Raw genomic sequence first — 23,996 nt, 5'->3', positions numbered from 1 at the left:
CAAAATAGCTGCTAAGCATGTGCACAACTTCATTATTCATGTATAATATACAAAATGTTTTAATGAAATCTGTTCATTAGTGTCAAAGGTATCCTTTGGACAAATGATGTCTACAGACAAACGGACAGAGAAATGGACAAGGTGATTCCAGTATACCCCCAAACTTTGTGTGTGTGTGTATATATATAACAATAAATATACAAAACTCTTCACTTATCAGAGGAAATTTGGTCTACCATGCGTCTCCTGAGACTGATAACCTCACAGCGCATTACAAAGACGTCTGGAAATGATATCATGCAACGTCACTTCTGTGTGCAGAATATTGCAATGGAGATGTAAACGTGCCCAATTTTTATTTTGATTGTATGGATCCATACAATTTCAATACATGAGGTCGAGAGCTTTACATTAATATTAATGCAAAATAAAAGGGAAGCTGGAGAAATTTGAAATTTTTTGCCTCTTTAAACAATTCTAATGATTAGATTATTCCTCAAGATTTTTATTAAATATTGTTTTAAACATGATTTTTTTATGCCAATTCTTTCAATAAATTGGTATTACTTGGAAATACCAAAAAGCTATAGTTTGAATTGCTATTTTGACAAATATATCATCATTTTTGTGATGACCTGCATATTTTTTTGATTCTGCTGAATCGATGCTGGACTAAATAATAATTATTGCTGTTAGTACTTATATTTAGCTTTTCAACATTATGTGACCAGGTTATTTTGGCAATTCAAAACTTATCATCCAATTAAACCATCAGCAACCCGTCCATAAAAAAATGCGATAAAGAATTCCTTCTTTGGAAGAAATCACTGTAATAAGATTGATTGATGTTTTCTGCCACACTCAACAATTTTTCAGTTATCTGGTGGCGTCCAGTTTTTATTGGTGGAATATGGAACCCAAATACAATATACCTGGGAAGAGACCACCGACCTTCCGAAAGTAAACTGGGAAACTCTCACTTACCCGCGCGAGCAGGATTCAAACCCGCGCCAACAGAGGTGAGAGGCCGTGTGATTTTGAGCGTGATGCTCTAACCACTTGGCCACGGAGGCCCCTTACTGTAATAAGAAATTTAATACAGGTGTCCCCTGGAATAGCTCATCTGTAAGTCTTACTGTGCACCATTATCTGACATAAAGTTCACTATCTTTGATCATGATGCTACTGCTGCCAAATCACGTCAGAAAGGAAGTATTTGATAACTATAGTACAAATGCAATATCGTAATGTAACTATGAACTACAATCTCGTACCATTTCGTTTGTCGAAATATGCCTGGTAAGCATCTATCCAGTTGGACCATTGTTCACGAAAGTATTTCTCCCCATAAAGGGACAAAAATGGACTTCTCATGGCTTCACTCCAAGTTTTAATGTCACGCATACCTGCAAAATTGCAATTCACAATTATGGTATCAACCCAAAGAGATTATGCCTTTATGCTTTTAAACATAAAATAAAGATCCTAACTTCTTAAGCAACTCAAACACACAGCTTATTTCTGGACTGTGCAGTTGTTGGCTAAAAATGATATGTCAATGTTTTTACATTTGGAAACTGATGCATGTATTCAAAGTGATTTTTATTCCTCATAACTTTACCATTGAAGACTTTCATGTCCTGCTCTGTGATGTAAGCATTGGCTCCCCATATAACAAGGTTCTTGACAAGATCATGATTTTTAGCCGCCAGAATCATTGCTGTTATTCCCCCATCACTCCAACCCATCACCGATATTCCATTCAGTCCTAGTTTCTACAACAGCAAACAAAAGCTGACAACTGGTATAAAGTCCATTAAAGGGAATGGTTCAGGTTTTTCGAAAGAAATGTTTTTCATTGTTTATGTTAAAAATTAAAAATACAACTCATTTGATGTTGACAATCAAAATTTGGACCGTCTGAATGCAAGGATAAGAGCAAATATTTTAGCTTTGATTCTGTGTTATGTAAACAAAGACTTGAGTCTTTTTATGTAAACAAACAAATCAGTGAAACCTTAATTTCGTAATTTAAATCATCTTCATTTTGTAATTTCACAAATTTAACTTTTGAATAACACATTTTACCTAAAGTATATACTTGAGATGTGATGAATATAATAAACTTGGATCAATATACATTTATTTAGAAAACTTCGTAAACAATAACACACCCCAATCTTTGTTTTCAAAACAAATAATAAACTCCCCATAATGAGCTTATGTCATGAATAACCTTAATTTTTTTTTGTGATTCCTTCTTTAACATATTATACTGTAGATTTTGATCATTTAAAGTGAAAAACAAAATTTTGGGGAAAATCGTGAATCAGTCCCTTTAAGATTTAATTTCAAATGCAATCTACAAGATAATTAGCAATATCTTCAGAGAGTTTGGTACATGTACATCCATATCTATGAAACCTGTCTGATCCAACAGACACTGGTCATATGGAAGGTCAAGGTCAAATATTTTGGGCAGTTAACATAATCTCATGAAGATGGATCTGTGTATGAAGTCTGACAATAGCATCACAAGTATGATTTTCAATCAAAAACAAGCTTAATGCAAAATCCAGAAAAATGATATCAAGGTCATATAGAATGTCAAAAGAAAAAATAATTTGGCATAGCTGTAATATTCTAACTGAAATGTAGCTCTGTATAAACTGTGATAAATGCATTGCTTATACAGAAGACAGAAATGACCAACTCTGATGCCCCATAAATTGGGGCATTATAAGTGGGTGACATGGCATGAGCGGGGATCAAATTCAAGACCTCCCAGTTACGAAGTGAATGCTCTAACACTGAGCTACCACAACTGGTCATTTAATCATGATGCTGCGCAATGGAAAGTATCATAAATTGTTAATCTGTAATTAGATTAATGAGTGGCTACCGGGTATAGAGAATGACCCTGCATTTTGTTTTCCTACAATGCATTATATTTGTCTTTACTCTTTAGTTCGTAATTTTTGGATGTAAAATTCTGAACTGAAATGGTACTGGATCCCATACCAAAACAGGAAAATTCAGCCTGGTTCTGCCTTAAGGCATCTTTACAAATTGAAAGCCATTTCCTCATGAATGCATTGCACTTGTGAACAATGCGTATATGAATCGTGATAAATATGGTATATTTATTTCAACAACTGGAAATTTTGATAGAAATAGAAAAAAGACTATAAAAAATAAATGTCATTTTTGAAAATACCTGAGGGTAGGAACTGCAATGCTTCACACCAGTGTACTTTTCATGAACCACTAACGCACTTCATGAAGAATACCGGCGTGAAGTGTTGCAGTTCATACCCTCAGGTATTTATAAATATGAAATTCCTTTCTTAAGGGGCGAGACCAAAACGTCGATGTTGGATGAAAATTTTAATTCAAATAGTTAAGGGGAGGGGTGGAGGAGGTAAAATCTCCTGTAAGTTTCTGTCATCTGACATTGTGATGAAGTTAAATTAAATTTTTATTTAGTTTTTGTGGTGTTGTCTGTAAATAGTTTATTTACAAATGCCTGTAAGGTGTTTCTGTAGTGTGATTGTTGGTCGATAGAGCTATTTTTAGTATACCGATTTGGTTAGTCAGAGTAGCGGCTGTGTGTCAGCTTGCGGCCACGTTTTCAGGTTGTCCAGAAGGGGTCTTTTCTTGGCGAATTCCAGAAGTTAGTCTGGCTAATGGGTAGCCAGGGAGACAAGCATTTTACTGTGTGGGCATTGGTTTCCTCCAGCATGTGAAATATTTTTGTGTGAAATATTTGCTAGGTTTCAGGTAAATTTTCTCATATATTTTTTCTTTTTGTTGTTGTTGTTGTTGTAGTTAACCAAGTCCCTTTGTAAATAGTTTTCAGTGCAGAGGGGTTTTAAGAAAATAACTCGGCCATATCAGGCAGTACTCCCAGCGTTCAGAAGGTGCTCGGCGTGGGTTTACCTGTCTATGGAATCAGAACACATGAGACCGTGGTATACATGGGCATTCCACATGGTGGATTCAGCAACTATTTTGGGGGCTTAGTGTTCGCATTGGTTTGAAGTCGGCGTTACCCAGTATCGCTGTCCAATGGGAGACCTGTGAGTCCGGGACTGGAAGTGGAGGGGCTGTTAGAGCTGTATTTTGTATGGGGGCCTGGTTGTGCCAAGTGTGACATGGCGTTCAGTTGAATTGTGCCGAGTAGCCAAACTTTCATTTTGAGTTTTAGTAAATTAACATTTCATCAAAAAAGAATTGAAGAAATTTTGTATTTAAAAAAAGTAATTTACTACTGTTTGAACTTTTTCTGTAGTTAACAGAATTTGTTACTATTTGAACCAGTTTGTAATACATTATTACCGTTTACATTTTCAGCCCGGGTTGATATATTTGTTGTGTTGAATATTGAATTATCTTGACAGCTATACGCTTAATTCATTGTCAATATTGCCAGATTTATTACCGGTATATCAATTAATATTTTTTTTCTCGGTGAGAGAGTGGGTGTGTGTATGAGAAAGTGTGATTACTTTGTGTTTTTCAAACATCTTTATATTTCTTCTCTAATTGCTAAATACAATTCGCTTTTATTTATTCTATGATTTATCATTTTCTCTATTGCCTATACAAAATCCAAAAGAACTTCATTACAAACATCAATTGGACTTTAGTGGATAAAGAAAAGACAAGTAAGTGACAGTTCAAACTACATAATAATATTACATTTTAATGAACATTTAATAGTTTTAATGTACACTTTCATTTGCGAATAAACAGTAGAACAGGTATATAGAGTGTTATTTATAATCGTATGTTTTTAGATAAGTTTCAACATTCATCATATTTAGTTTTAAAGGGGGTTGGAGGGTCTTGGTGAAAACTATGTGAATTTAGTTTTTTGTCAATCATTGAACTTTTGATCTTGCCCCTAATACATGTATGTATCAGGTTTATTCCGCATGTATCCAATTTCTGCTTTGTTTGCGACGATTTCCAAATTGCCGAAAATAAATCAGCGTAAATTTAATAAAAAGTTTTGCTTTTATAAGAGAGTTATAGTGCACAGGTCATGCAGGTAATAATACATTAAAAGTTCTGTGTACAGTGTGTTTTGTTTCCCTCAAGTGCCAAATAACAGATACATATCTAAGCCCCATAGTTTATGTAATAATCGGCAAGCTAAATTTCCATGCAAAGCACAATATTTACCCGATTTATATCTCAATCAGGCTAATTTTCCACTCTGTTGAACAGAGTTCCTGTTGGGATATTTCATATATCTACCCTGCATATCTCAAAATCTGTTGAAATTCACATCTACGAAAACAAGGGCATTGATTCCTTGATTCTTTATTTTATTATATAAACAACAACTCAGGTTTTGTTAATTAACCCCACATGACCCTATGCTATGATTACACGTTACCAAGTTGGCTTCTTTTTGAAAACCAATTTCTTCATAAGTTTAGATAATCGTGAATCAAATTTTCACTATGACTTTGTATCAGTGAAACTTTAATTCGCGTAAATTCAATACACTATTTTAGGTTCTGATTCGCAGAGAAAACACGACGCAAAAAAACCCCCTGATATATACGGTATATATAATGTAGTATCAAAATACATGTACATGCAGCAGAGCTTTCTTGTCCATGATAAATGTGATTATCTACTGATATTTACCATACAGAGTTCGTTGGCATCATCAGCATCACGTTGCAGGAACTCCAGAGGCCATGTTCTTCTAGGAGGAATGCTTTTACCATACCCTCGTGGGTCAAATGCAATCAGTCTAAAATCCTTCTTATTGAAGTCTGAGAGCTGTTTAGAAAAGTCTGTTCTAGAGGAGCCTGAAACAATGCATTATACATATTGAAACTTTACCATAGCAGATACATGTACATGTATATTGGTAAATTATTTTGAATATGTGTGAAATTTTTCACCAGTAGCAGCAAGGATATTTTTGATGAAACAAATCTAGTTATCTTTCTTAGGCAGTAGGTGTATCACCACAGTTATCGGATAACCTGAATGGTTCTTCAAAGATCCTAAGTTCAAGTTCCAGTCTGGCTTATACTTAAAGTTTTCACTTTTCTGTTACAATTTAGCACCCAGAGTGTAAATCCTTTGTTAAAACTAGATGTGTCGTTATGACATGAATGCCCCTGCCTGCAGTAAAGTCAAATGCAGGAAATCCAGTGAAGTGTAGCATTGAATCTGGTATTCAGATTGTAGGTTACATACATTTAGTACAATGACGAACTCAACAATAATCCTTTATATGTTTTAACAGCTGAAAAATAATAATTACATTAATTTTTCTCCATTAAAAGGGCACAACTCCATCAACAAAATTCAAACTTTATCTCATCAATATGCATCTGCATACAGAAAATCAGTTCAATATCTCAAGGAGTTTAGAATAAAAGTCCATAAAACTGATCGCAACAGTAATTCTCCTGAGTTAAAGGGACACTCCAACACAACTCCATCAAAAATCAACGATCCAGAACAAAGCTCAAACTTCATCTGTAACATATTAATATACATCTGAATACATAAAAACAATTCAATCTCTAGGCATTTAGAAACAAGAGGCCCAATTGGACCACATCACTCACCTGAGTCACCTTGGCCCATAAATTTTTTATTATATATTCGCATGTAAACTTTGATCTCTACTGTGGCCCCAATCTACCCCCGGGAGGGGTGTGTGTGTGATTTATACAAACTTGAATCTGCACTGTCAGAAAGCTTTCATGATTTTTAATGAGAAGAAGATTTTCAACAATTTTCCCTATACATTCGCATGTAAAACTTTGATACCCTATTGTGACCCCAATATACCCCTGAGGGTCATAATTTTAACAAATTTGAATCTACACTATGTAAGGAAGCTTTCATGTAAATTTCAGGTCTTCTGGCCTAGTGGTTGTTGAAAAGATTTTTAAATGACCCAACCTTATTTTTGCATTTTTGTGATTATCTCCCCTTTGAGGTAGGCATAACCCTTCATTTGAATGAGCTTGAAAGCCCTTCACTCAAGGATGCTTTTTGCCAAGTTTGATTGAAATTGGCCCAATGGTTCTGGAGAAGAAGTAAAAAATATGAAAAGTTTACAGATGGACAGACAGACGGCCGGACAAGTGATCAGAAAAGCTCACTTCAGCTTTCAGCTCAGGTGAGCTAAAAACCAGTTAGCACGACTTTATAAAAATAAGTGACTTTATACTATATAATGGGTATTTTCTGTGGGTGTAAATTTTTCCAACCCCATCCCTAAAAGATAGTAATTTTATTCTGCGTTTGCTATTTCTGCAGTTTCATTATACATATCTATACCTTTATGTATCGATTGTAAGAAATAAGATGGACAACCGCAAAAATTGCACTTTTACGGTATCCCTTGCTGCTAGAAACAGCCTGAAAATTTTCAATATCAGTTAAGGTACTTGCCAAGAGCGCCTGGTAAAAGAAGAATAGTGTGTGGTCCATTCCCAGTGGTTTCAAAATGAAGTCGTGCCCCATTCACAGAAATTTTATGGGATAAAATGCCACTGAAAGTAAAATCCATATTTTGACTGAGCGAATACAAAAATACAAATGCGGCACATGTGAAAACTTGCACAAATGGATAAAATTACATTTCTTTCTAAAGGAGAAGGGTAGATGATTAATAAGACAAGTTTCATACTGATTTTGTTCAGGGAACTTTGTTATCATTAATGTAAACATATACCAACGTATACAGTAAAACAAGGTTACCGCCAATTTCTGAGAACCCGTCAATTTACTTCATTATATTAGTAAAATGACTCCTTTCTATAATTTATAAATAACAAATTCAGTAAAAGAAGAGCAGATTACAAAGCATAACCTCTGATTAATGACAAAAAAAAAATAAAACTGATCATTACCATTACTGTACATTGTTTTATAAGAGCAAATTTTTACCTCTGAAAACATAATTATTGACAGTCAGAAATTTTTGTACTAAACCTTCAAAGATTATGGTTGCGTAATATTCATGTGTGTTGTTTTGAAATCAGCTTACTCAGTAAAATGATCCTGTCAAAATAAACTCATCATTTGTTCCTATGTTAACACAACCCACTTTCAAGTGGACAAAAGGTAATCAGCTTCTGACAGGAAGTGAGATGTATAATACTCCAGGATGGATTCTAACTCTCATATCTATTCACATTGGATGCATTGAAAAGTATGACACACCATCTAAAGATATCTTATATAATTCATGACATATCTTCTATTTTAACAAGAGACTTACAAATCTAATAAGATATCTCATATAATTTACTATTTATAAGATAGCTCATAAAATATATAAGATATCTTATAAACTAAATAAGATATCTCATAAACTTTATAAGATAACTTGTATAAAATTAAACAAGATATTTCATAAACTTTATAAGATATCTTGTATAAAATTAAACAAGATATCTCATAAACTTTATAAGATAACTTGTATAGAATTAAACAAGATATCTCATAAACTTTATAAGATAACTTGTATAGAATTAAACAAGATATCTCATAAACTTTATAAGATAACTTGTATAAAATTAAACAAGATATCTCATAAACTTTATAAGATAACTTGTATAAAATTAAACAAGATATTTCATAAACTTTATAAGATATCTTGTATAAAATTAAACAAGATATCTCATAAACTTTATAAGATAACTTGTATAAAATTAAACAAGATATCTCATAAACTTTATAAGATAACTTGTATAGAATTAAACAAGATATCTCATAAACTTTATAAGATAACTTGTATAAAATTAAACAAGATATCTCATAAACTTTATAAGATAACTTGTATAAAATTAAACAAGATATCTCATAAACTTTATAAGATAACTTGTATAGAATTAAACAAGATATCTCATAAACTTTATAAGATAACTTGTATAAAATTAAACAAGATATCTCATAAACTTTATAAGATAACTTGTATAAAATTAAACAAGATATCTCATAAACTTTATAAGATAACTTGTATAGAATTAAACAAGATATCTCATAAACTTTATAAGATAACTTGTATAAAATTAAACAAGATATCTCATAAACTTTATAAGATAACTTGTATAAAATTAAACAAGATATCTCATAAACTTTATAAGATAACTTGTATAGAATTAAACAAGATATCTCATAAACTGAGAAACCTCATCTGCAATTAAGGTGCATATCTCTATCCTTCACCTGGATCAAGCACAGTGTCAACCCAATATGGATTAAGCTGCACAAGTGTTACAATCTATACAATTGTAGTATGTTGACTTTAATTAATCAGATGTGATATGATCTTGAAATATTATTCAATGTTCAAGAAATTGATGTTGAGTGTTCTTTTTGGCACTTTCTCTAATATAAGTGAGGATCAACTATCAGAGTATGACGTTAAAAAATTAGAGGCATCTTCTTCACCATGGGGACATATGTACCAGGTTTGACTATCCTTCTCCGAGTTACAAGATACTGATGAAGACACATTTAAAAAAACACTGCACCATACCAAATATATATCCTGTTTATAATGGTTCACTGTGTATCAAATTATCCTAGCCTTATTAGGACTGCTTTTAAGCACCTTTGAGCGTACATAGTGTATGAAAAGGGTGCTATATAAATATGGTATTATTTTATCTCGTATTGTGCCTATAAAATTACCCATGCAAATTTGACATGGATTTTTGACCTACGACCTATTTATTGCAAAAATGATATGCTTCTTCCTTTATTCATTGGAAACATGTATACCACGTTTGTTGATCCTAGCCTATTAAGTATTGCTTTTATATGGCCTAAAAAGGTGCTGGCAGACGGACAGGTATATAGACGTACTGCAGAGAACTGTGTCATAACATAAAAATCACAGGCAATTGCATCGCTTAGGGTCGAATTTACTATTGAAAAATACTCTTTAATAGTAAATTCGACCCTAAGCGATGCATTGTATAAAATTGTGATAAAATCCATCAAACTATAATTAATATTTACAAACTTTTATAGTACTGTTTTCATCCTATTGGACACCCTGGGTGTTGATAAAAATTGGAAAGGGGGGGGGGGGTATTTAAAATATTGTTTTGATATATTTCCTGTGAAATTTTGAGTTTGAGAAATGTTTGAAGAGATATTAAAGGGACTGATTCACGATTTTCCCCAAAATTTTCTTTTCCACTTTTAATGATCAAAGTCTACTGTCTTATGTGTTTAAAAGAGTTCACATAAAAATTAAGGTTATACATTATCAAACAAGCTCATTTTAGAGAGTTTATTATTTGTTTTGTAAACAAAGATTGCGGTATGTTATTGTTTATGAAATTGTCAAAAGAAATGAATATCGATCTAAGTTTATTATATCTTTCACATTTCGTAGCAGTTTTGGGGTAAATGTGTCATCTAAAAGTTAAAATTCGTGACTATGCAAAATAAAGATGCTTTATATTACAAAATCAATATTTGACTTGTTTGTTTGTATACATAAAAAGACTCGAGTCTTTGTTTACATAACACAGATTTAAGGCTAAAATATTGCTTTAATTCTTGCATTCAGAAGGTCAAAATTTTGGCTGTAAATACATAATGTATTAAATGAGTTATATTTTTAATGTTTACCATCAAAAATGAAATATAGTTTTATCAAAAATCGTGTCCATGTCCCTTTAAATTCTAAATGAGTTATTGTTATACTTTTCTTTATGATAATATAATCCACTCACGTCTTATTCATTATTTCAAATCACCGGTAAATACACAAAGTTATAATAGCTAGCTGTTACCAGTATAAGGGAAGTTGTACTGTATTCAAATAGCAGGCTCTTAATTTTTGAGAGTTGACAAAAGTCCTAGGGAGTGCTTATAGGGGTAGGATGCTGAATAGAATGAATACAATAGTCCAGGGGGTAGATATTTTCGGTCGTCTGATTGTCCAGGGCAAGCAAAAGCTCAGTTTGGACGAGTGAGACCCAATACATACTTTTCGAATCCGGCAAGTGATTATATCAGTATGTGATTACATTACTTGTGTATTAACCTAACAAATGGTTTTTTTTTTATATAAAAATGGTCTGTACCTGTCAGAAAATCAGCTCTATCATGGACACTTTGTCTTTTCTTACCAGTAATACAACATACCAAATTGATGGCATCTGTGCACATTTTGATTGAGTTATTAAATAAAAACTTATATGTTACATTTTTGACATGATGCATATTAAATTGAAACAGAACCTTGAGCATCTAAATCAAATTTGAGTCAAATATTTTTCATTTGGAGAAGTGAAAGAACTTAGGAGTTTACTTGCCCAAAGGGCAAAATATATGAGACAATTAAGAGGCCTATGGGCCACATCTCTTACTTGAGTCACCTTGGCCCATATTTAAAAATTTTCCCTATATATATTCACATGAAAGGTGAAGATAACGAACAATTATGAATCTCATAACTCCTATAAGCAAAACTTTGATCCCATATTGTGGCCCTAGCCTACCCCAGGGATTTTTACAAACTTGAATCTGCGCTATGTCAGAAAGCTTTCATGTAAATGTAAACTTCTCTGGCCCAATGGTTCTTGAGATGAAGATTTTTAAAGATTTTCCCTATGTATCTGTATGTAAAACTTTGATCCCCTATTGTGGCCCCATCCTACCCCCGGGGGCCATGATTTTAACAAACGTTGAAACTGGCCCAGTGATTCTGGAGAAGTCAAAATTGTAAAAAGTTTACAGATGGATAGACAGACAGATGGACAACTGGTGATCAAAAAAGCTCACTTGAGCTTTCAGCCCAGGTGAGCTAAAATGCGTATGTTGATATTTATAGTTAGTCCATTTCTACAACATCCTCAGAATAAATAAATAAGTTAACTCACTTCAAACAATGGTGGGTTAAGTTACATTAATTTACTCGCTTGTGTGAATATGATCCGAGTTATTGTGGATTAAATCAATCTGTGTTAACTTAATCCAGCACGATAAATCGGTCCTTAGTAAGTATAATGCTTTCAACTATTATTCTACAATACATTAATTATCATGTAATCACCAAACTCTTACCTTCTCTTCTGTTCATCGAGAAAAATTGAGTTACCCTGTCGAATAAGTGAATAAAACCTGTCAAAATAAATGCCATAATTAAGATTTTTAAATACATGTAAAATCTACTTTAACTGCAATAGTCTGGTTTCTTCTATATTTAGTATACGGTGGTACCCCCCCCCCCCCCCCCCTTTTCCCCCATTGTGTTTAATAGTATTGGGAATTGGATGAAAAATGATAATCAATTAATCGGAATAATCGGAGAAGCAATTCGATGCAATTATCGATTTTAATCAGTTTCTTAATACATTAGAAGCAAATAAATGATTAACTCTCTTATTCAAATTCATTTGTAAATTTTTGTTTATATATTCATCCGAGAAGAAATTGTTTGCTTACTACACTTTATCAGATGTAACATGTCAACTACAAAAATCAAAGACTAAAACTAAAGAAATTTTCTGACTTATGTGGTAGTTTGGGTTTTACTTTTATAACTGGATTTCGATCCCGATGTAAATTATTCACCCGCTGTATTTGACCATGCCCACTTTATCTTTTAGCCAATAACTTTAATGACAGTTTCTATTGTTGAATTTGCTATATAAAGCCATGCAGCTTACTATTCGTGGAAGCGAGACAGCTAGCCTTGCTAGCCACACTTCTCCTTCCATTCTTCCTATTTTGGAATTACGTTTTGTTTGTCTACTTTGCCCCTTTTTACTTACTAAATTATTATCATTACCTTTGGGTTTGGAGAATTTATTGATAGTTTATAGGCTAAGTTCTAGGCTTTAGGAGTTTGTGTTTGTCACATTCATACTGGTAATAAATCTGTAAAGTGTTATTTATCTTAAATTACTTTCATTTCTATTGAATTTATTTTCAAAGTTTCTAATCTTAGTGTAGTTGGGTCATTTCGAAGTCGCCACTATCAAAATAAAATAAAACAAACACAACGTGAAGTACAGACTATAAGAATGCCAGACCTGCTACACTTATATTTGTCCATTTGGGTAATATAGAATTTATGCAAGTGAAATAACACAACAAATAGAATCATAAAATAACAAACAAATAATTCTGACTTCTTCTTAGTGACTCTAGACTAAATCTAATACAGTGTAACTAGATTCATTTTCTGAAACTTTCATTATACATTCGACCAGCACATCATGCTTTACAATAGCTGTGTTTTGGTAAAATTTCCTGCATAGTTTGCAATGTCAAGATTATGTTGTAATGGTGCCCCACCTCTTAGTTTTTTAACAAAAATATTTCCAAACTATGGGTTTTTTGCTTACTGTATGATCAAAGAGAAAATTGAAAAATCTTCAGAATACATGTTAACACATTTTGAAAAGTCATGACATGGACTTCAGGAACCGAGATGATATTTGGTCTCGTCCACAGGCTTTGTTGGGATCTAAGTCCTCCAGCAGATTTTGCACTCCATTTTCTGTAACTGTGATATCTGGAGCTGAGGTTTAGAACATGGCTCATGTCTTCAGTGGTGAATACTGATGCAAAATGATTGTTCAGTATCTCTGCTTTCTCTTTTGGTGATGAAGGAAAAGTACCGCCATCACAAAGTGGGGATTTTCCAGTACCATCACACCTCTTGCTTTTCACGTAATTATAACTTTTTGTTGTTTCCATCCTCAGTTATCATGTTTCTAATATACTTGTTGTATGATGATTTGCATGCCTTTCTATTCTCGTTTTGATATGCTTATATCTTTCCCCAGTCGTCAGGTTTTTGAGTGTGTCTGGCCCTCCTGTGTGCTCGTTTCTTCTGTCTGCTTAGTCGTCAGCTGTTTCTGTTACACCAAGGCTGGCTGAAATGTGTGGACATGTATTTAGATGGTAAATGTGCATGGATGGTACTTGTGCACTTAAATCTGAACTTTAACCAGGTTGCAGTCGCTTCTGATTCTGCCTCTTCTTGTTGGAACTCCACTGAGAAGTCACCAAGTTCTCTTTCCCTAGCTTGTAAATTTGCTTTGGACCAGATGTAGATAAGGTGTCTCATTGGTTGATGTCTCTGAGCTGTAACTTTTGTATCCACAAGGACTATATCATGATCACTAAGTCCTGGTATTGTAGAACATTTATCAACTATAAAGATGGACGATTTGTTAAAAATTTGTCCCAAGATGTTGCTTTGGCGGTTAGGAAAATCTACTATCTGCTGGCAGCTAATGTCATTAAATGTGTCAATAAAAGATTGGTTGATTGATTGATTAAATATAATTTTACATTCCTCTCGAGAATAATTCTCTCATATGGATACATCACCATTGCTGGTGAAGGGCTGCAAAATTTAGGCCTATGCTCGGCGCTTACGGCCTTTGAGCAGTGAGGGTTCTTTATCGTGCCACACCTGCTGTGACACAGGATCTCAGTTTTTTTGGTCTCGTCCAAATGACAGCCCATTTAGTTGCCTCTTACGACAAGTAAGGGGTACTGCGTACCTATTCTAACCCAGATCCCCATGAGATTGGCTAATAATGGAAGGGTAATGATGATGTTCAATGGTGTAAATTTTCCAATTGATATCTGGCAAGCTTGTGTCATCTCTGATCCAGATGATATTTTCCTTTAAATATATATATGTAAGACTCCAAAGTGCGATGGTCACGCTAAACCCCGATGGTCTGCGCCAAACCCCGATGGTATAACACGTCAAAGTGCGATGGTCCACACTCATGTGCCAAAGTGCGATGGTCTGACACGCCAAAGTGCGATGGTGTGACATGCCGAAATCCATTGGTTTGTAAATGACACCGTGTTTTGGTACAGACTGTACCAACCGTGTGTTGTTTCACTAAAATATCAGTGCAAAATCCATGCATCAAAAATAAGATGTTCAACTTACGAAAAATAAGAATAAGAACTTATTTCATTATCATCTAGTTGTCGTGTTATTAAACACAAAATTTTCCAACGCGAAATCGTATAAAATGTTTTGCATTATAGCATATCCCCAGGATTTAAATACATGTACGTCACAAGTAATAAATGATCATGAATTAAAGAATATTTGGGCGAAGTAGATAGTTCGACAACAAATGTACTCAACCATGTATACCTTGCCGTTGCTGTCATCCGTGTTGCATTTCGGCTTTATTTTGAAAGACGTTAAGAATGACGTCACAATTACGTGACGTCACAAACGTTACTGAACTCTGCACCATCGGACTTTGGCGTGGCCATCGCACTTTGACGTCCGTAACGTTAACAAACCATCGCACTTTGGCGCAGACCATCGCACTTTGGCGTGACCATCGCACTTTGGAGTCTTACATATATATATATATGTGTGTGTGTGTGACGTGTGTGTGTGTGTTAAAACCCTGGGGCACGGTAGTGCCTCGTATGAATTCCATGTACAAAGTAATCTCCTTCCAATGAATTTTAAACATCTCGAGCTAGTGTATACATGGTAAGAAGAATACTGTCACAAAGATATTACCGTGAATACCGAGGTACAATGAAGGTGTGCTGTCAGATTGATGCAGCAAATACAGACTGACCCGAGATTAGTGATCCTTACCTAGGGTCCCCCGAATCCGAATGCATGTGTTTTGCCTGGTGTTGCAACTCTATGTTTGAGTTGATACTTGCTCTGAGGAGGACGGATCGAAGAGACATTGCCCAGCTTCTTCTCGCAGATTGCAGATTTATCATGAGATTCAGATTAGCCTTACGCGAAAAGAAAGTTGAACGGTTCGAAAAAGAATCCCTAACCCGATGATATTTTCTAACGGGTCAACCAGACGCTCGACTGTCTCCGTAAATTTACGGAGACAGCCGAGCGACTGATTGACAAACTAGATCGAGAGCTCGCCTGAGAAATCTGGACTCTGATGAGTGTGCTCAAGATATTTGTAATGTTGTTGGTCGGAGCTACCAGTTATAAAGTATAATTATTTGCCGCATCTACAAGTGATGCGGAATGACAAAAAGGAACGATAACTCTGGGTTGAGATTGATTCAATCTCATGCACCTCGGGTCTTTTTGGCAAGCTCGGGTTGTTTTTCAGCTTGACGGGAAGGTCCGAGGATGTGCGATTGAGATTGAGTTTACGTTGCTTATGTTGAACTTGAATGTGATTTGGAATTTTGTTCTTCGGGTTCATTTGCCTTTACTCTAAAGCAGCTTTATCAAAGAGCCTTAATTTAAGTTAAATGTGACACAACAAACCTCTATAAAGATATATTATATAATTTATGCGATATCTTCTATTTTCATATGACATCAAATAAATTTTCAAACTTACTGTGCGACTACATATGCCAGAAGTGGTGTTAATCCAATTTGGATTCTAAAATATTCTAAAGTACTTTTAGTAAACTTGAAATCGCAAAACTTTTCCCAAATCAATAACATCAAATCCTATGACTTTTCAACACTATACACGACCATTCCTCACGATAAATTAAAGACTAGACTTTTTGACATGATAGACAGTTGCTTTTTGAACAAAATTGGGAAAAGGAAATATTTATATCTAGTGATCAGTCATCCTAATACAAGTTTACTTTGTTAAACACCACTCTGATTCCACGCACAAGTACTCCAAGTTGAAATAGAAAATATGCTAGAGTTCCTCATTGACAATATCTTCGTGATCTTTGGTGATCAGGTCTTCAAACAGTCTGTTGGAATTCCCATGGGCACGAATTGTGTTCCTTTGTTAGCTGACCTGTTTCTATATTCACATGAAGCAGAATTTTTTCAAAAACTTCTAGGTCAGAAGAAAAAAAATCTTTTGCTATGGCCTTCAATTCGACATTTAGATATATCGACGACGTTTTGTCTATTAATAATAATAACTTTCATTCATATGTCGATTCGATATATCCCCGTGAGCCCGAAAGAAAAGACACCAAACACTCGTCCACTTCTGCTTCATACTTAGATATTTTATTGAAAGTAGACATTAACGGTAAACTGACAACTCAACTGTATGACAAACGGGATGATTTCAGCTTCTCCATCGTCAACTTCCCATATTTATATGTAGCAATATTCCATTATCACCTGCATATGGTGTTTATATCTTTCAACTGATTCGATACGTAAGAACTTGTTCTGTGTATAGTAAGTTTTGAATCGAGGCAAGCTACTGACAAACAAGTTGATGGTACAGGGATTTCAACAGTCTCAATTGAAGTCAGCATTTCACAAATTCTATGGTCGTTATAACGATCTAGTTCGTCAATACAACCTGTCATTGGGTCAAATGCTTTCTGACATGTTTCATACCGATTGTTAGACCGTTCTTGGCACACTGATTTTGACTACGGATAACTCTGTTTACCTGATCAGGAATAGGGCTCACGGCGGGTGTGACCGGTCGACAGGGGATGCTTACTCCTCCTGGGCACCTAATCCCCAGGGGTCCGTGTTTGCCCAACTATCTATTTTGCATTGCTTATAGGAGCTATGAGATTGATCACTGTTCGTTATCTTCACCTTTCATACATGCAAGATTCTTATAAACTATATCAGATATCTCATAAAGTTTATAGAATATCTTAGATATTAAACAAGATATCTTATATAAAATTTGTGATAATAATAAAATGTATCTCATAAGATATCTTATAAAACATACAAGATATCTTATATATTTTATAAGATACCTCATAAATGAATTTTTATAAGATATCTAATAAATCTTATAACTTTTATAAGATATCTTATACGTGAATTTTTGAGATATTTCATATATTTTATAATATATCTGATAAACTTTATAAAAACAGCCTGCCATACTTAAAAGCATTTTTTTAAAAACATATATCACTGAAGCCCAATCTAATTAAAATCAGATCTTCTCTAACCGTTATAGAAGATATGATTTTAATTAGATTGCACTGAAGACATGCATTTAAAACCATACCCCCCCCCCCTTTTTTTTTTTTACCATACATATACCATTAAACCTATTTTGTTGTAGACATCTTCAAATTTGGATGCTTTTAATTCCTTTTCTTAAACAGGTGAATTGTACAATGTGTTCATGTTTCTGCTCGTATATTAAATGAAAAGTGAAACTAGAAGGGGAAACAAATAATAGAAAACTACACAATTTCTTGATTTTGCCAGGACTCTCGGAAACAGTTTCCGCAAAATTCGGCACACAAGGTTTACATAGGTTTTATTTTTCCCTTTCTTTCTTTCGCCTCATGGTGCGATTATCTAACTATCTGTCTGACGAGAATAATTCTCTCAAATCAAAATGTAAATAGCATACAGAGAAAGCTTCGTATGAAATACTTGATTTCGGAAATGAAACAAACAATAATTTTGTAAACGTTGATTTAAGTGTTTCATAGCGGGGTTGTATAATGAGTTTTAGAGCCAGTCTAAGGCGGAATATTCAGTGCACAAACGAGGCTGTGTCGGGACATACGGAATCGGCCGCCAAACAGTATATATTAATTATATACAAAGTTAAACATTCTAACGATCTCCTAATTCTAAAGAATGGCTCTCAATAAACATTTGAAGAACATTTTTTTTTTCCTGATCAGTTATGGAAACATGATTGACAATAGCTCGAGACATGGGATAGTTTTTCACATTTCTGGCAGTATACAAGATTTTCTGATTTGCACCTCACACACAAAGTGCAAACTGCTTGTTACAAAGTTGTAACATTAAATGTTACTTGTTCACTTCGTGTCGCCGTGTGCCATCGCCAGTAGATCACCAACAACTCACTTCTGTCAGAGACATGTGTAGATTTCTTGTTTGATATTATTTTTAACAAAAACGCGAAGTCACATAAAGTGAAACAAACGAGGTTCTGCACAGGTAGGGGGCGTCAGGCCGTTCATAAGTGGGGCATTGTTAGTTGGGAGACGATGTGGATGATCTGATACTGGTAAAATAGAGTTTCTCATTATTGTATTATGCTTTATTATATCTTAAAATAATGTATCAGAAGATTTATCATGAATATTGCACCTAAGCGAAGATTTATTATATTTGATAGTGTTGAAACTTAATAATATTTGATATAGTTGAAGTTTGGGTTTTTTTAAATGTTCGATATAGCTAAAAATCTATAATATTTGATATAGCTAAAAATCTATGATATTTGATGTAGCTGAAAATCTATAATATCTGATGTAGCTGAAGATTTATGATTTTTGGTATAGTTGAAATCTATAAAATCTAATATAGCTGAAGGAGTAATATAGCCGAAAATTTATCAATATTTTTGAAAGATAATCAATGTAGCCTAAGTTTGATGATATTTAAAAATCAATATATCAGAAGCTTTAATTAATGTTTAATCAGATTAGATAATCAATACATGTATATCATGTAACATTTATATATTTACATTCACTGGTCAATGCGTTGTGACGTCAATAAAGAAAATGCTGTTTTTAACATTTGTAAGAATTTTTATCGATAAAGTCACTGACGCAATTCTTGACATAGGCTACATCCAATTTATGAGGAATAGATGACTGACCAAACATTGGGTAATTGCTGCATAAAAATTACGTCATAGCGATGCAAACTAGACATTTAATCCTTTAAAATACACCTATGGTAACAATTATAATAAATACTTATGATAGTTATATATTTTACTCATTACTACCCAATATATCAAAACATTTACACACTCGATTCGTACAATTGTAGTCATGGCATTTGATTTGTTTCGAATTTTTTTCCTCATTTATATGGTCAGGACAAAGAAAAGTGATATGATAGAGTAACTTTTGCAAAATATCCCAATTGACCTCTTCGTAAGCCTTTTAACTGGTACTAACGTTACTTCAAAATGTTCTAAATTCAACTAGTACCACTACCGAATCCGGGCTACTCCATTAAAAGTGTGCTAGTATTTGGTTCCAATATTGACTCGGGTGGAGAGTATCATTTTTATTTGTACTAAAACGACCTCTCTAAAGAAATAACGAAAGGAATGAAAGATGTATTTTTACTAGTATACATGTATATACAATGTACAAGAATACTTGATGTTTCAATTAGTACGTAAAAAGAGAAAGGAAGACATCCTGCATATTTGAATATTGTGGAAACTATGGTAAAATATTGATATAATTTAGAGGATGGCAAGTCATAATTTCAATCCTAAAGTTTTATAAACTCCCAAATATTATCTGCAGAGAAGAAGCTTCTGTCGTCACGTGGTCATGCTGAACACAGTTCAGCTTTGAATCTTCAAAGTCGGCCCAAACAAGCGTGGTGTAGATAGCGAATCATCTTTTAGAAGAATGGGAGTCAAACTTTATTGTTGCATACTGTTGATGAAAAATGTCCTTGTTGTACATTTGGTTGTGAACATATTTATCAGTAATACACAGTTTTGACATTAAGAAGCTTTGATATTGAGACATTCCAAGACATGAATCCCAGACGCCTATCTAATGAAGTTGATGAAATATTTTCTTTTTGAGTTGCTGCCCGTTAGATATCAGATTACTGTGTGCAGCTTTCTATATACCCGCGTGTTGTAGTGTATGTATGTGTTATGTGTGTGTGTGTGTGTGTATATATATATATATATATATATATATATATATATATATCAGATTTCTGTGTGCAGCTTTCTATATACTCGTTGTTATAGTTACTGTAGATATCAGATTACTGTGTGCAGTTTTCAATGTAGCGGTCAGCCGGGTTCGATCGCCGATGGCCATATAGCTCAGTTGGTAGAGTACCTGACAAGAGAATTCAGGGGCCCCGGGTTCGAATCCCGGTCTGGTCTGTTGTATTCTCTCCCTTCCTGTTACATTTGGTGCCGTAGACCAGCTCCTGGAACTGACAGGTGAAAATGCCTGCCAGGGGATAAAGATCCTGGGTTGATGTCTTCAGGTGTGAAGACATTTAAGGAGGGCGGAATGTAGCTGTCAGCCGGGTTCGATCGCCGACGGCCAGATAGCTCAGTTGGTAGAGCACATGACTAGATAATTCGGGGGGCCCGGGTTCGAATCCCGGTCTGGTCCGTTGCATTTTCTCTATTCTTGTTACATCTATATACCCGGTGTTGTAGTAGATATATCAGATTTCTGTGTGCAGCTTTCTATATACCCGGTGTTGTAGTACATATGTATATACATGTATATCAGATTTCTATGGAGTGCCAAATTAACATAAACTCAAGTAATTGAAGATATCTTCAATTATTTGAAGATATCATCAATTCAATTATTGCTCTCTTTAATTCACGCATTAAATCAATTATTGCCCTCATCAAATGAATCAATGCGCGCTTCAATTCAATTATTGCTCTCATCAATAGAATTAATGCGCGCATCATGCAATTGAATTAATGAGAGCAATAATTGATTTAATGCGCGCATTAATTCAATTATTACTCTCTTCAATTCAATTGATGAGAGCATCAATTTCGTAGAAATATTGCTCGCAATAATTAATTTAGAGCTCGGTATAAATAATTTGATGATCTCTTTAATTCAATTGAAGATATCTTTAATTATTTACAATGCTTTTGTATAAGGAATTAATGCGCGCATCAATTCTTTTAAAGAGAGCAACAATTCAATGAAAGAGATCATTAATTCAATTGTGGATATGTTGAATTGAAGATATCTTTAATCATATATTTGCTCTCTCTAAAAGAATTATTGCTCTCTTCAAACGAATTAAAGATATCATTAATTCAATTGAAGAGAGCAATAATTGAATTAATGCGCGCATTAAATCAATTATTACTCTCATCAAATGAATTAATGCGCGCATCAATTCAATTATTGCTCTCATCAATTGATTTAATGCGCGCATTATATCAATTATTGCTCTCTTCAATTGAATTGTAGCGCGCATCAATTCAATTGTTGATATCATTAATTCATTTGAAGAGATCATTAATTCAATGAAAGCGCGCATCAATGCAGTTGAAGAAGTAATGATATATCAATTCAATTAATGCGCGCAATAATTCAGAATTGAAGATATCATTAATTATTTAAAGAGATCTTTAATTAATTGTTGCGCGCGTCAAATGAATTGATGATATCTTCAAATAATTGAAGATATCTTCAATTATTTGAGTTTATGTTAATTTGGCGCTCCATAGATTTCTGTGTGTAGCTTTCTATATACCCGATGCTGTGGTATATATATCAAATTTGTGTGTGTAGCTTTCTATATACCCGGTGTAGTAGTATACATATCAGATTTCTGTGTGTAGTTTTCTATATACCCGATGTTGTGGTATATATATCAGATTTCTGTGTGTAGCTTTCTATATACCCGGTGTTGTGGTAGATATATCAGATTTCTGTGTGTAGCTTTCTATATACCCGGTGTTGTGGTAGATATACATGTATCTGTAAGTTAGCGATTATCTTGCCTCTAAGTTAGCGATTATCTGATCTGAAAGTTAGCGATTATCTTGTCTGTAAGTTAGCGATTATCTTGCCTCTAAGTTAGCGATTATCTTGCCTCTAAGTTAGCGATTATCTTGTCTGTAAGTTAGCGATTATCTTGCCTCTAAGTTAGCGATTATCTTGCCTCTAAGTTAGCGATTATCTTATCTGTAAGTTAGCGATTATCTTGCCTCTAAATTAGCGATTATCTTGCCTCTAAGTTAGCGATTATCTTGCCTCTAGGTTAGCGATTATCTTGCCTCTAAGTTAGCGATTATCTTGCCTCTAAGTTAGCGATTATCTTGCCTCTAAGTTAGCGATTATCTTGCCTCTAAGTTAGCGATTATCTTATCTCTAAGTTAGCGATTATCTTATCTGTAAGTTAGCGATTATCTTGTCTGTAAGTTAGCGATTATCTTATCTCTAAATTAGCGATTATCTTAATGCCTCTAACTTAGCGATTATCTGATCTATAAGTCAGCGATTATCTTATCTGTTAGCCGCAGCCTCTGGTGACTTGCAGTATGATGATCTTTGTAAACTGCCCAGATTTGCACCGGAAGCTGAACATATTACTAGATCTAGAAACTTTCATGGCGCATGTAATGTGTACCCGTCCGAAGGCATCGTGCCAAAGGCTGTCGTCAGTCTGTGTAATTTGTCTCCCGAACCGAAGGATTAGGTTAAAGAAATAAATGGTAGTCCGTCTATGCAGTTACCGGCTCAGGTCAACGGTTTGTCTTCATTCCATGTAGTATCTCTCCTGAACCAAAGGATGAAGTCCGCCTGTGCTATTAATAGCTCATCTCTGCCAGAGACTCAGGTCAAAGATTTCTGTCCGTCTGTGTAGTACATGTAGCTCATTAATTAGTGCCAACAGTTCAAAAATTGTCATTTGTCTGCTCACCAGTAGATTGCCGTTAATCAATAATTAATGAGGATAGATTTTTAATCAGACAATGTAATTTGCTAGTTGGGTTTGTTATTAAGTAGCAAAATAGACGTAAAATTCTTTAAATTTTCAATGCATTAAACGTCTTTCACAATTAATCTAACCAATATTTGATTCTTTCGAAAAACACAATAGTCTGCGAGCTTAATCCCCGTGCCTGTATATATATCGTCTGCCTTTGGTGTTACTGTCTCTGTGAACCCACATTGAGTAGTATCTAAGTTAGTTTGCTCTCATCCGACCCTGTATTAACATCTGAGTAAGGACGTAGATAGGCAATTAAATTTTGAGGAGGGGTTTTTGAAAAAGTTTATAGTTTTTATCAAAATGGCTTAAATAGTCGACCAGGCGACGACGGAAAAACTGAGCTCTGCACACAATGATAAAATCTTTGATGGAATATGATTGTGATTTTGTTGATAAGTTACTTCTTTTGCACTTTATCCAATCAATGTGGTAATCACGCTCTTCATGAGATTTCGGTGTTGTTGTGGGTTTTTTTTGGGGGGGGGGGGGGTGTGGATAATAAGTACATTTTGTACTTCGTGACAGAAACCACTACATCTTATCAGCCTAACTGACCTTCCAG

General features: G+C 34.2%; 1 protein-coding gene across 1 annotated transcript in view; it reads right to left on the bottom strand.

The window, feature by feature from the left end:
* Positions 1 to 15,827, bottom strand: part of LOC125675851 (valacyclovir hydrolase-like) — a 26,013-nt gene extending 10,186 nt beyond the window's left edge. Inside the window, exons 1-6 of the mRNA XM_048913679.2 lie at positions 15,617 to 15,827; positions 12,079 to 12,135; positions 7,438 to 7,538; positions 5,662 to 5,828; positions 1,622 to 1,775; positions 1,275 to 1,406 (exon numbers count right to left, since the gene is read on the bottom strand). Coding sequence (XP_048769636.2) covers positions 1,275 to 1,406; positions 1,622 to 1,775; positions 5,662 to 5,828; positions 7,438 to 7,538; positions 12,079 to 12,135; positions 15,617 to 15,750 — 745 coding nt within the window. The 5' untranslated portion in view covers positions 15,751 to 15,827. The remainder of the gene's footprint in view (positions 1 to 1,274; positions 1,407 to 1,621; positions 1,776 to 5,661; positions 5,829 to 7,437; positions 7,539 to 12,078; positions 12,136 to 15,616) is intronic.
* Between the last annotated feature and the right edge of the window lie 8,169 nt (positions 15,828 to 23,996).

Source organism: Ostrea edulis, chromosome 1, assembly GCF_947568905.1.
Source record: "Ostrea edulis chromosome 1, xbOstEdul1.1, whole genome shotgun sequence".
In the NCBI taxonomy this organism is placed as follows: Eukaryota; Metazoa; Mollusca; class Bivalvia; order Ostreida; family Ostreidae; genus Ostrea; species Ostrea edulis.
Note: the sequence above shows the minus strand (reverse complement) of the source record. Positions and strands in the feature narration are given on the sequence as shown.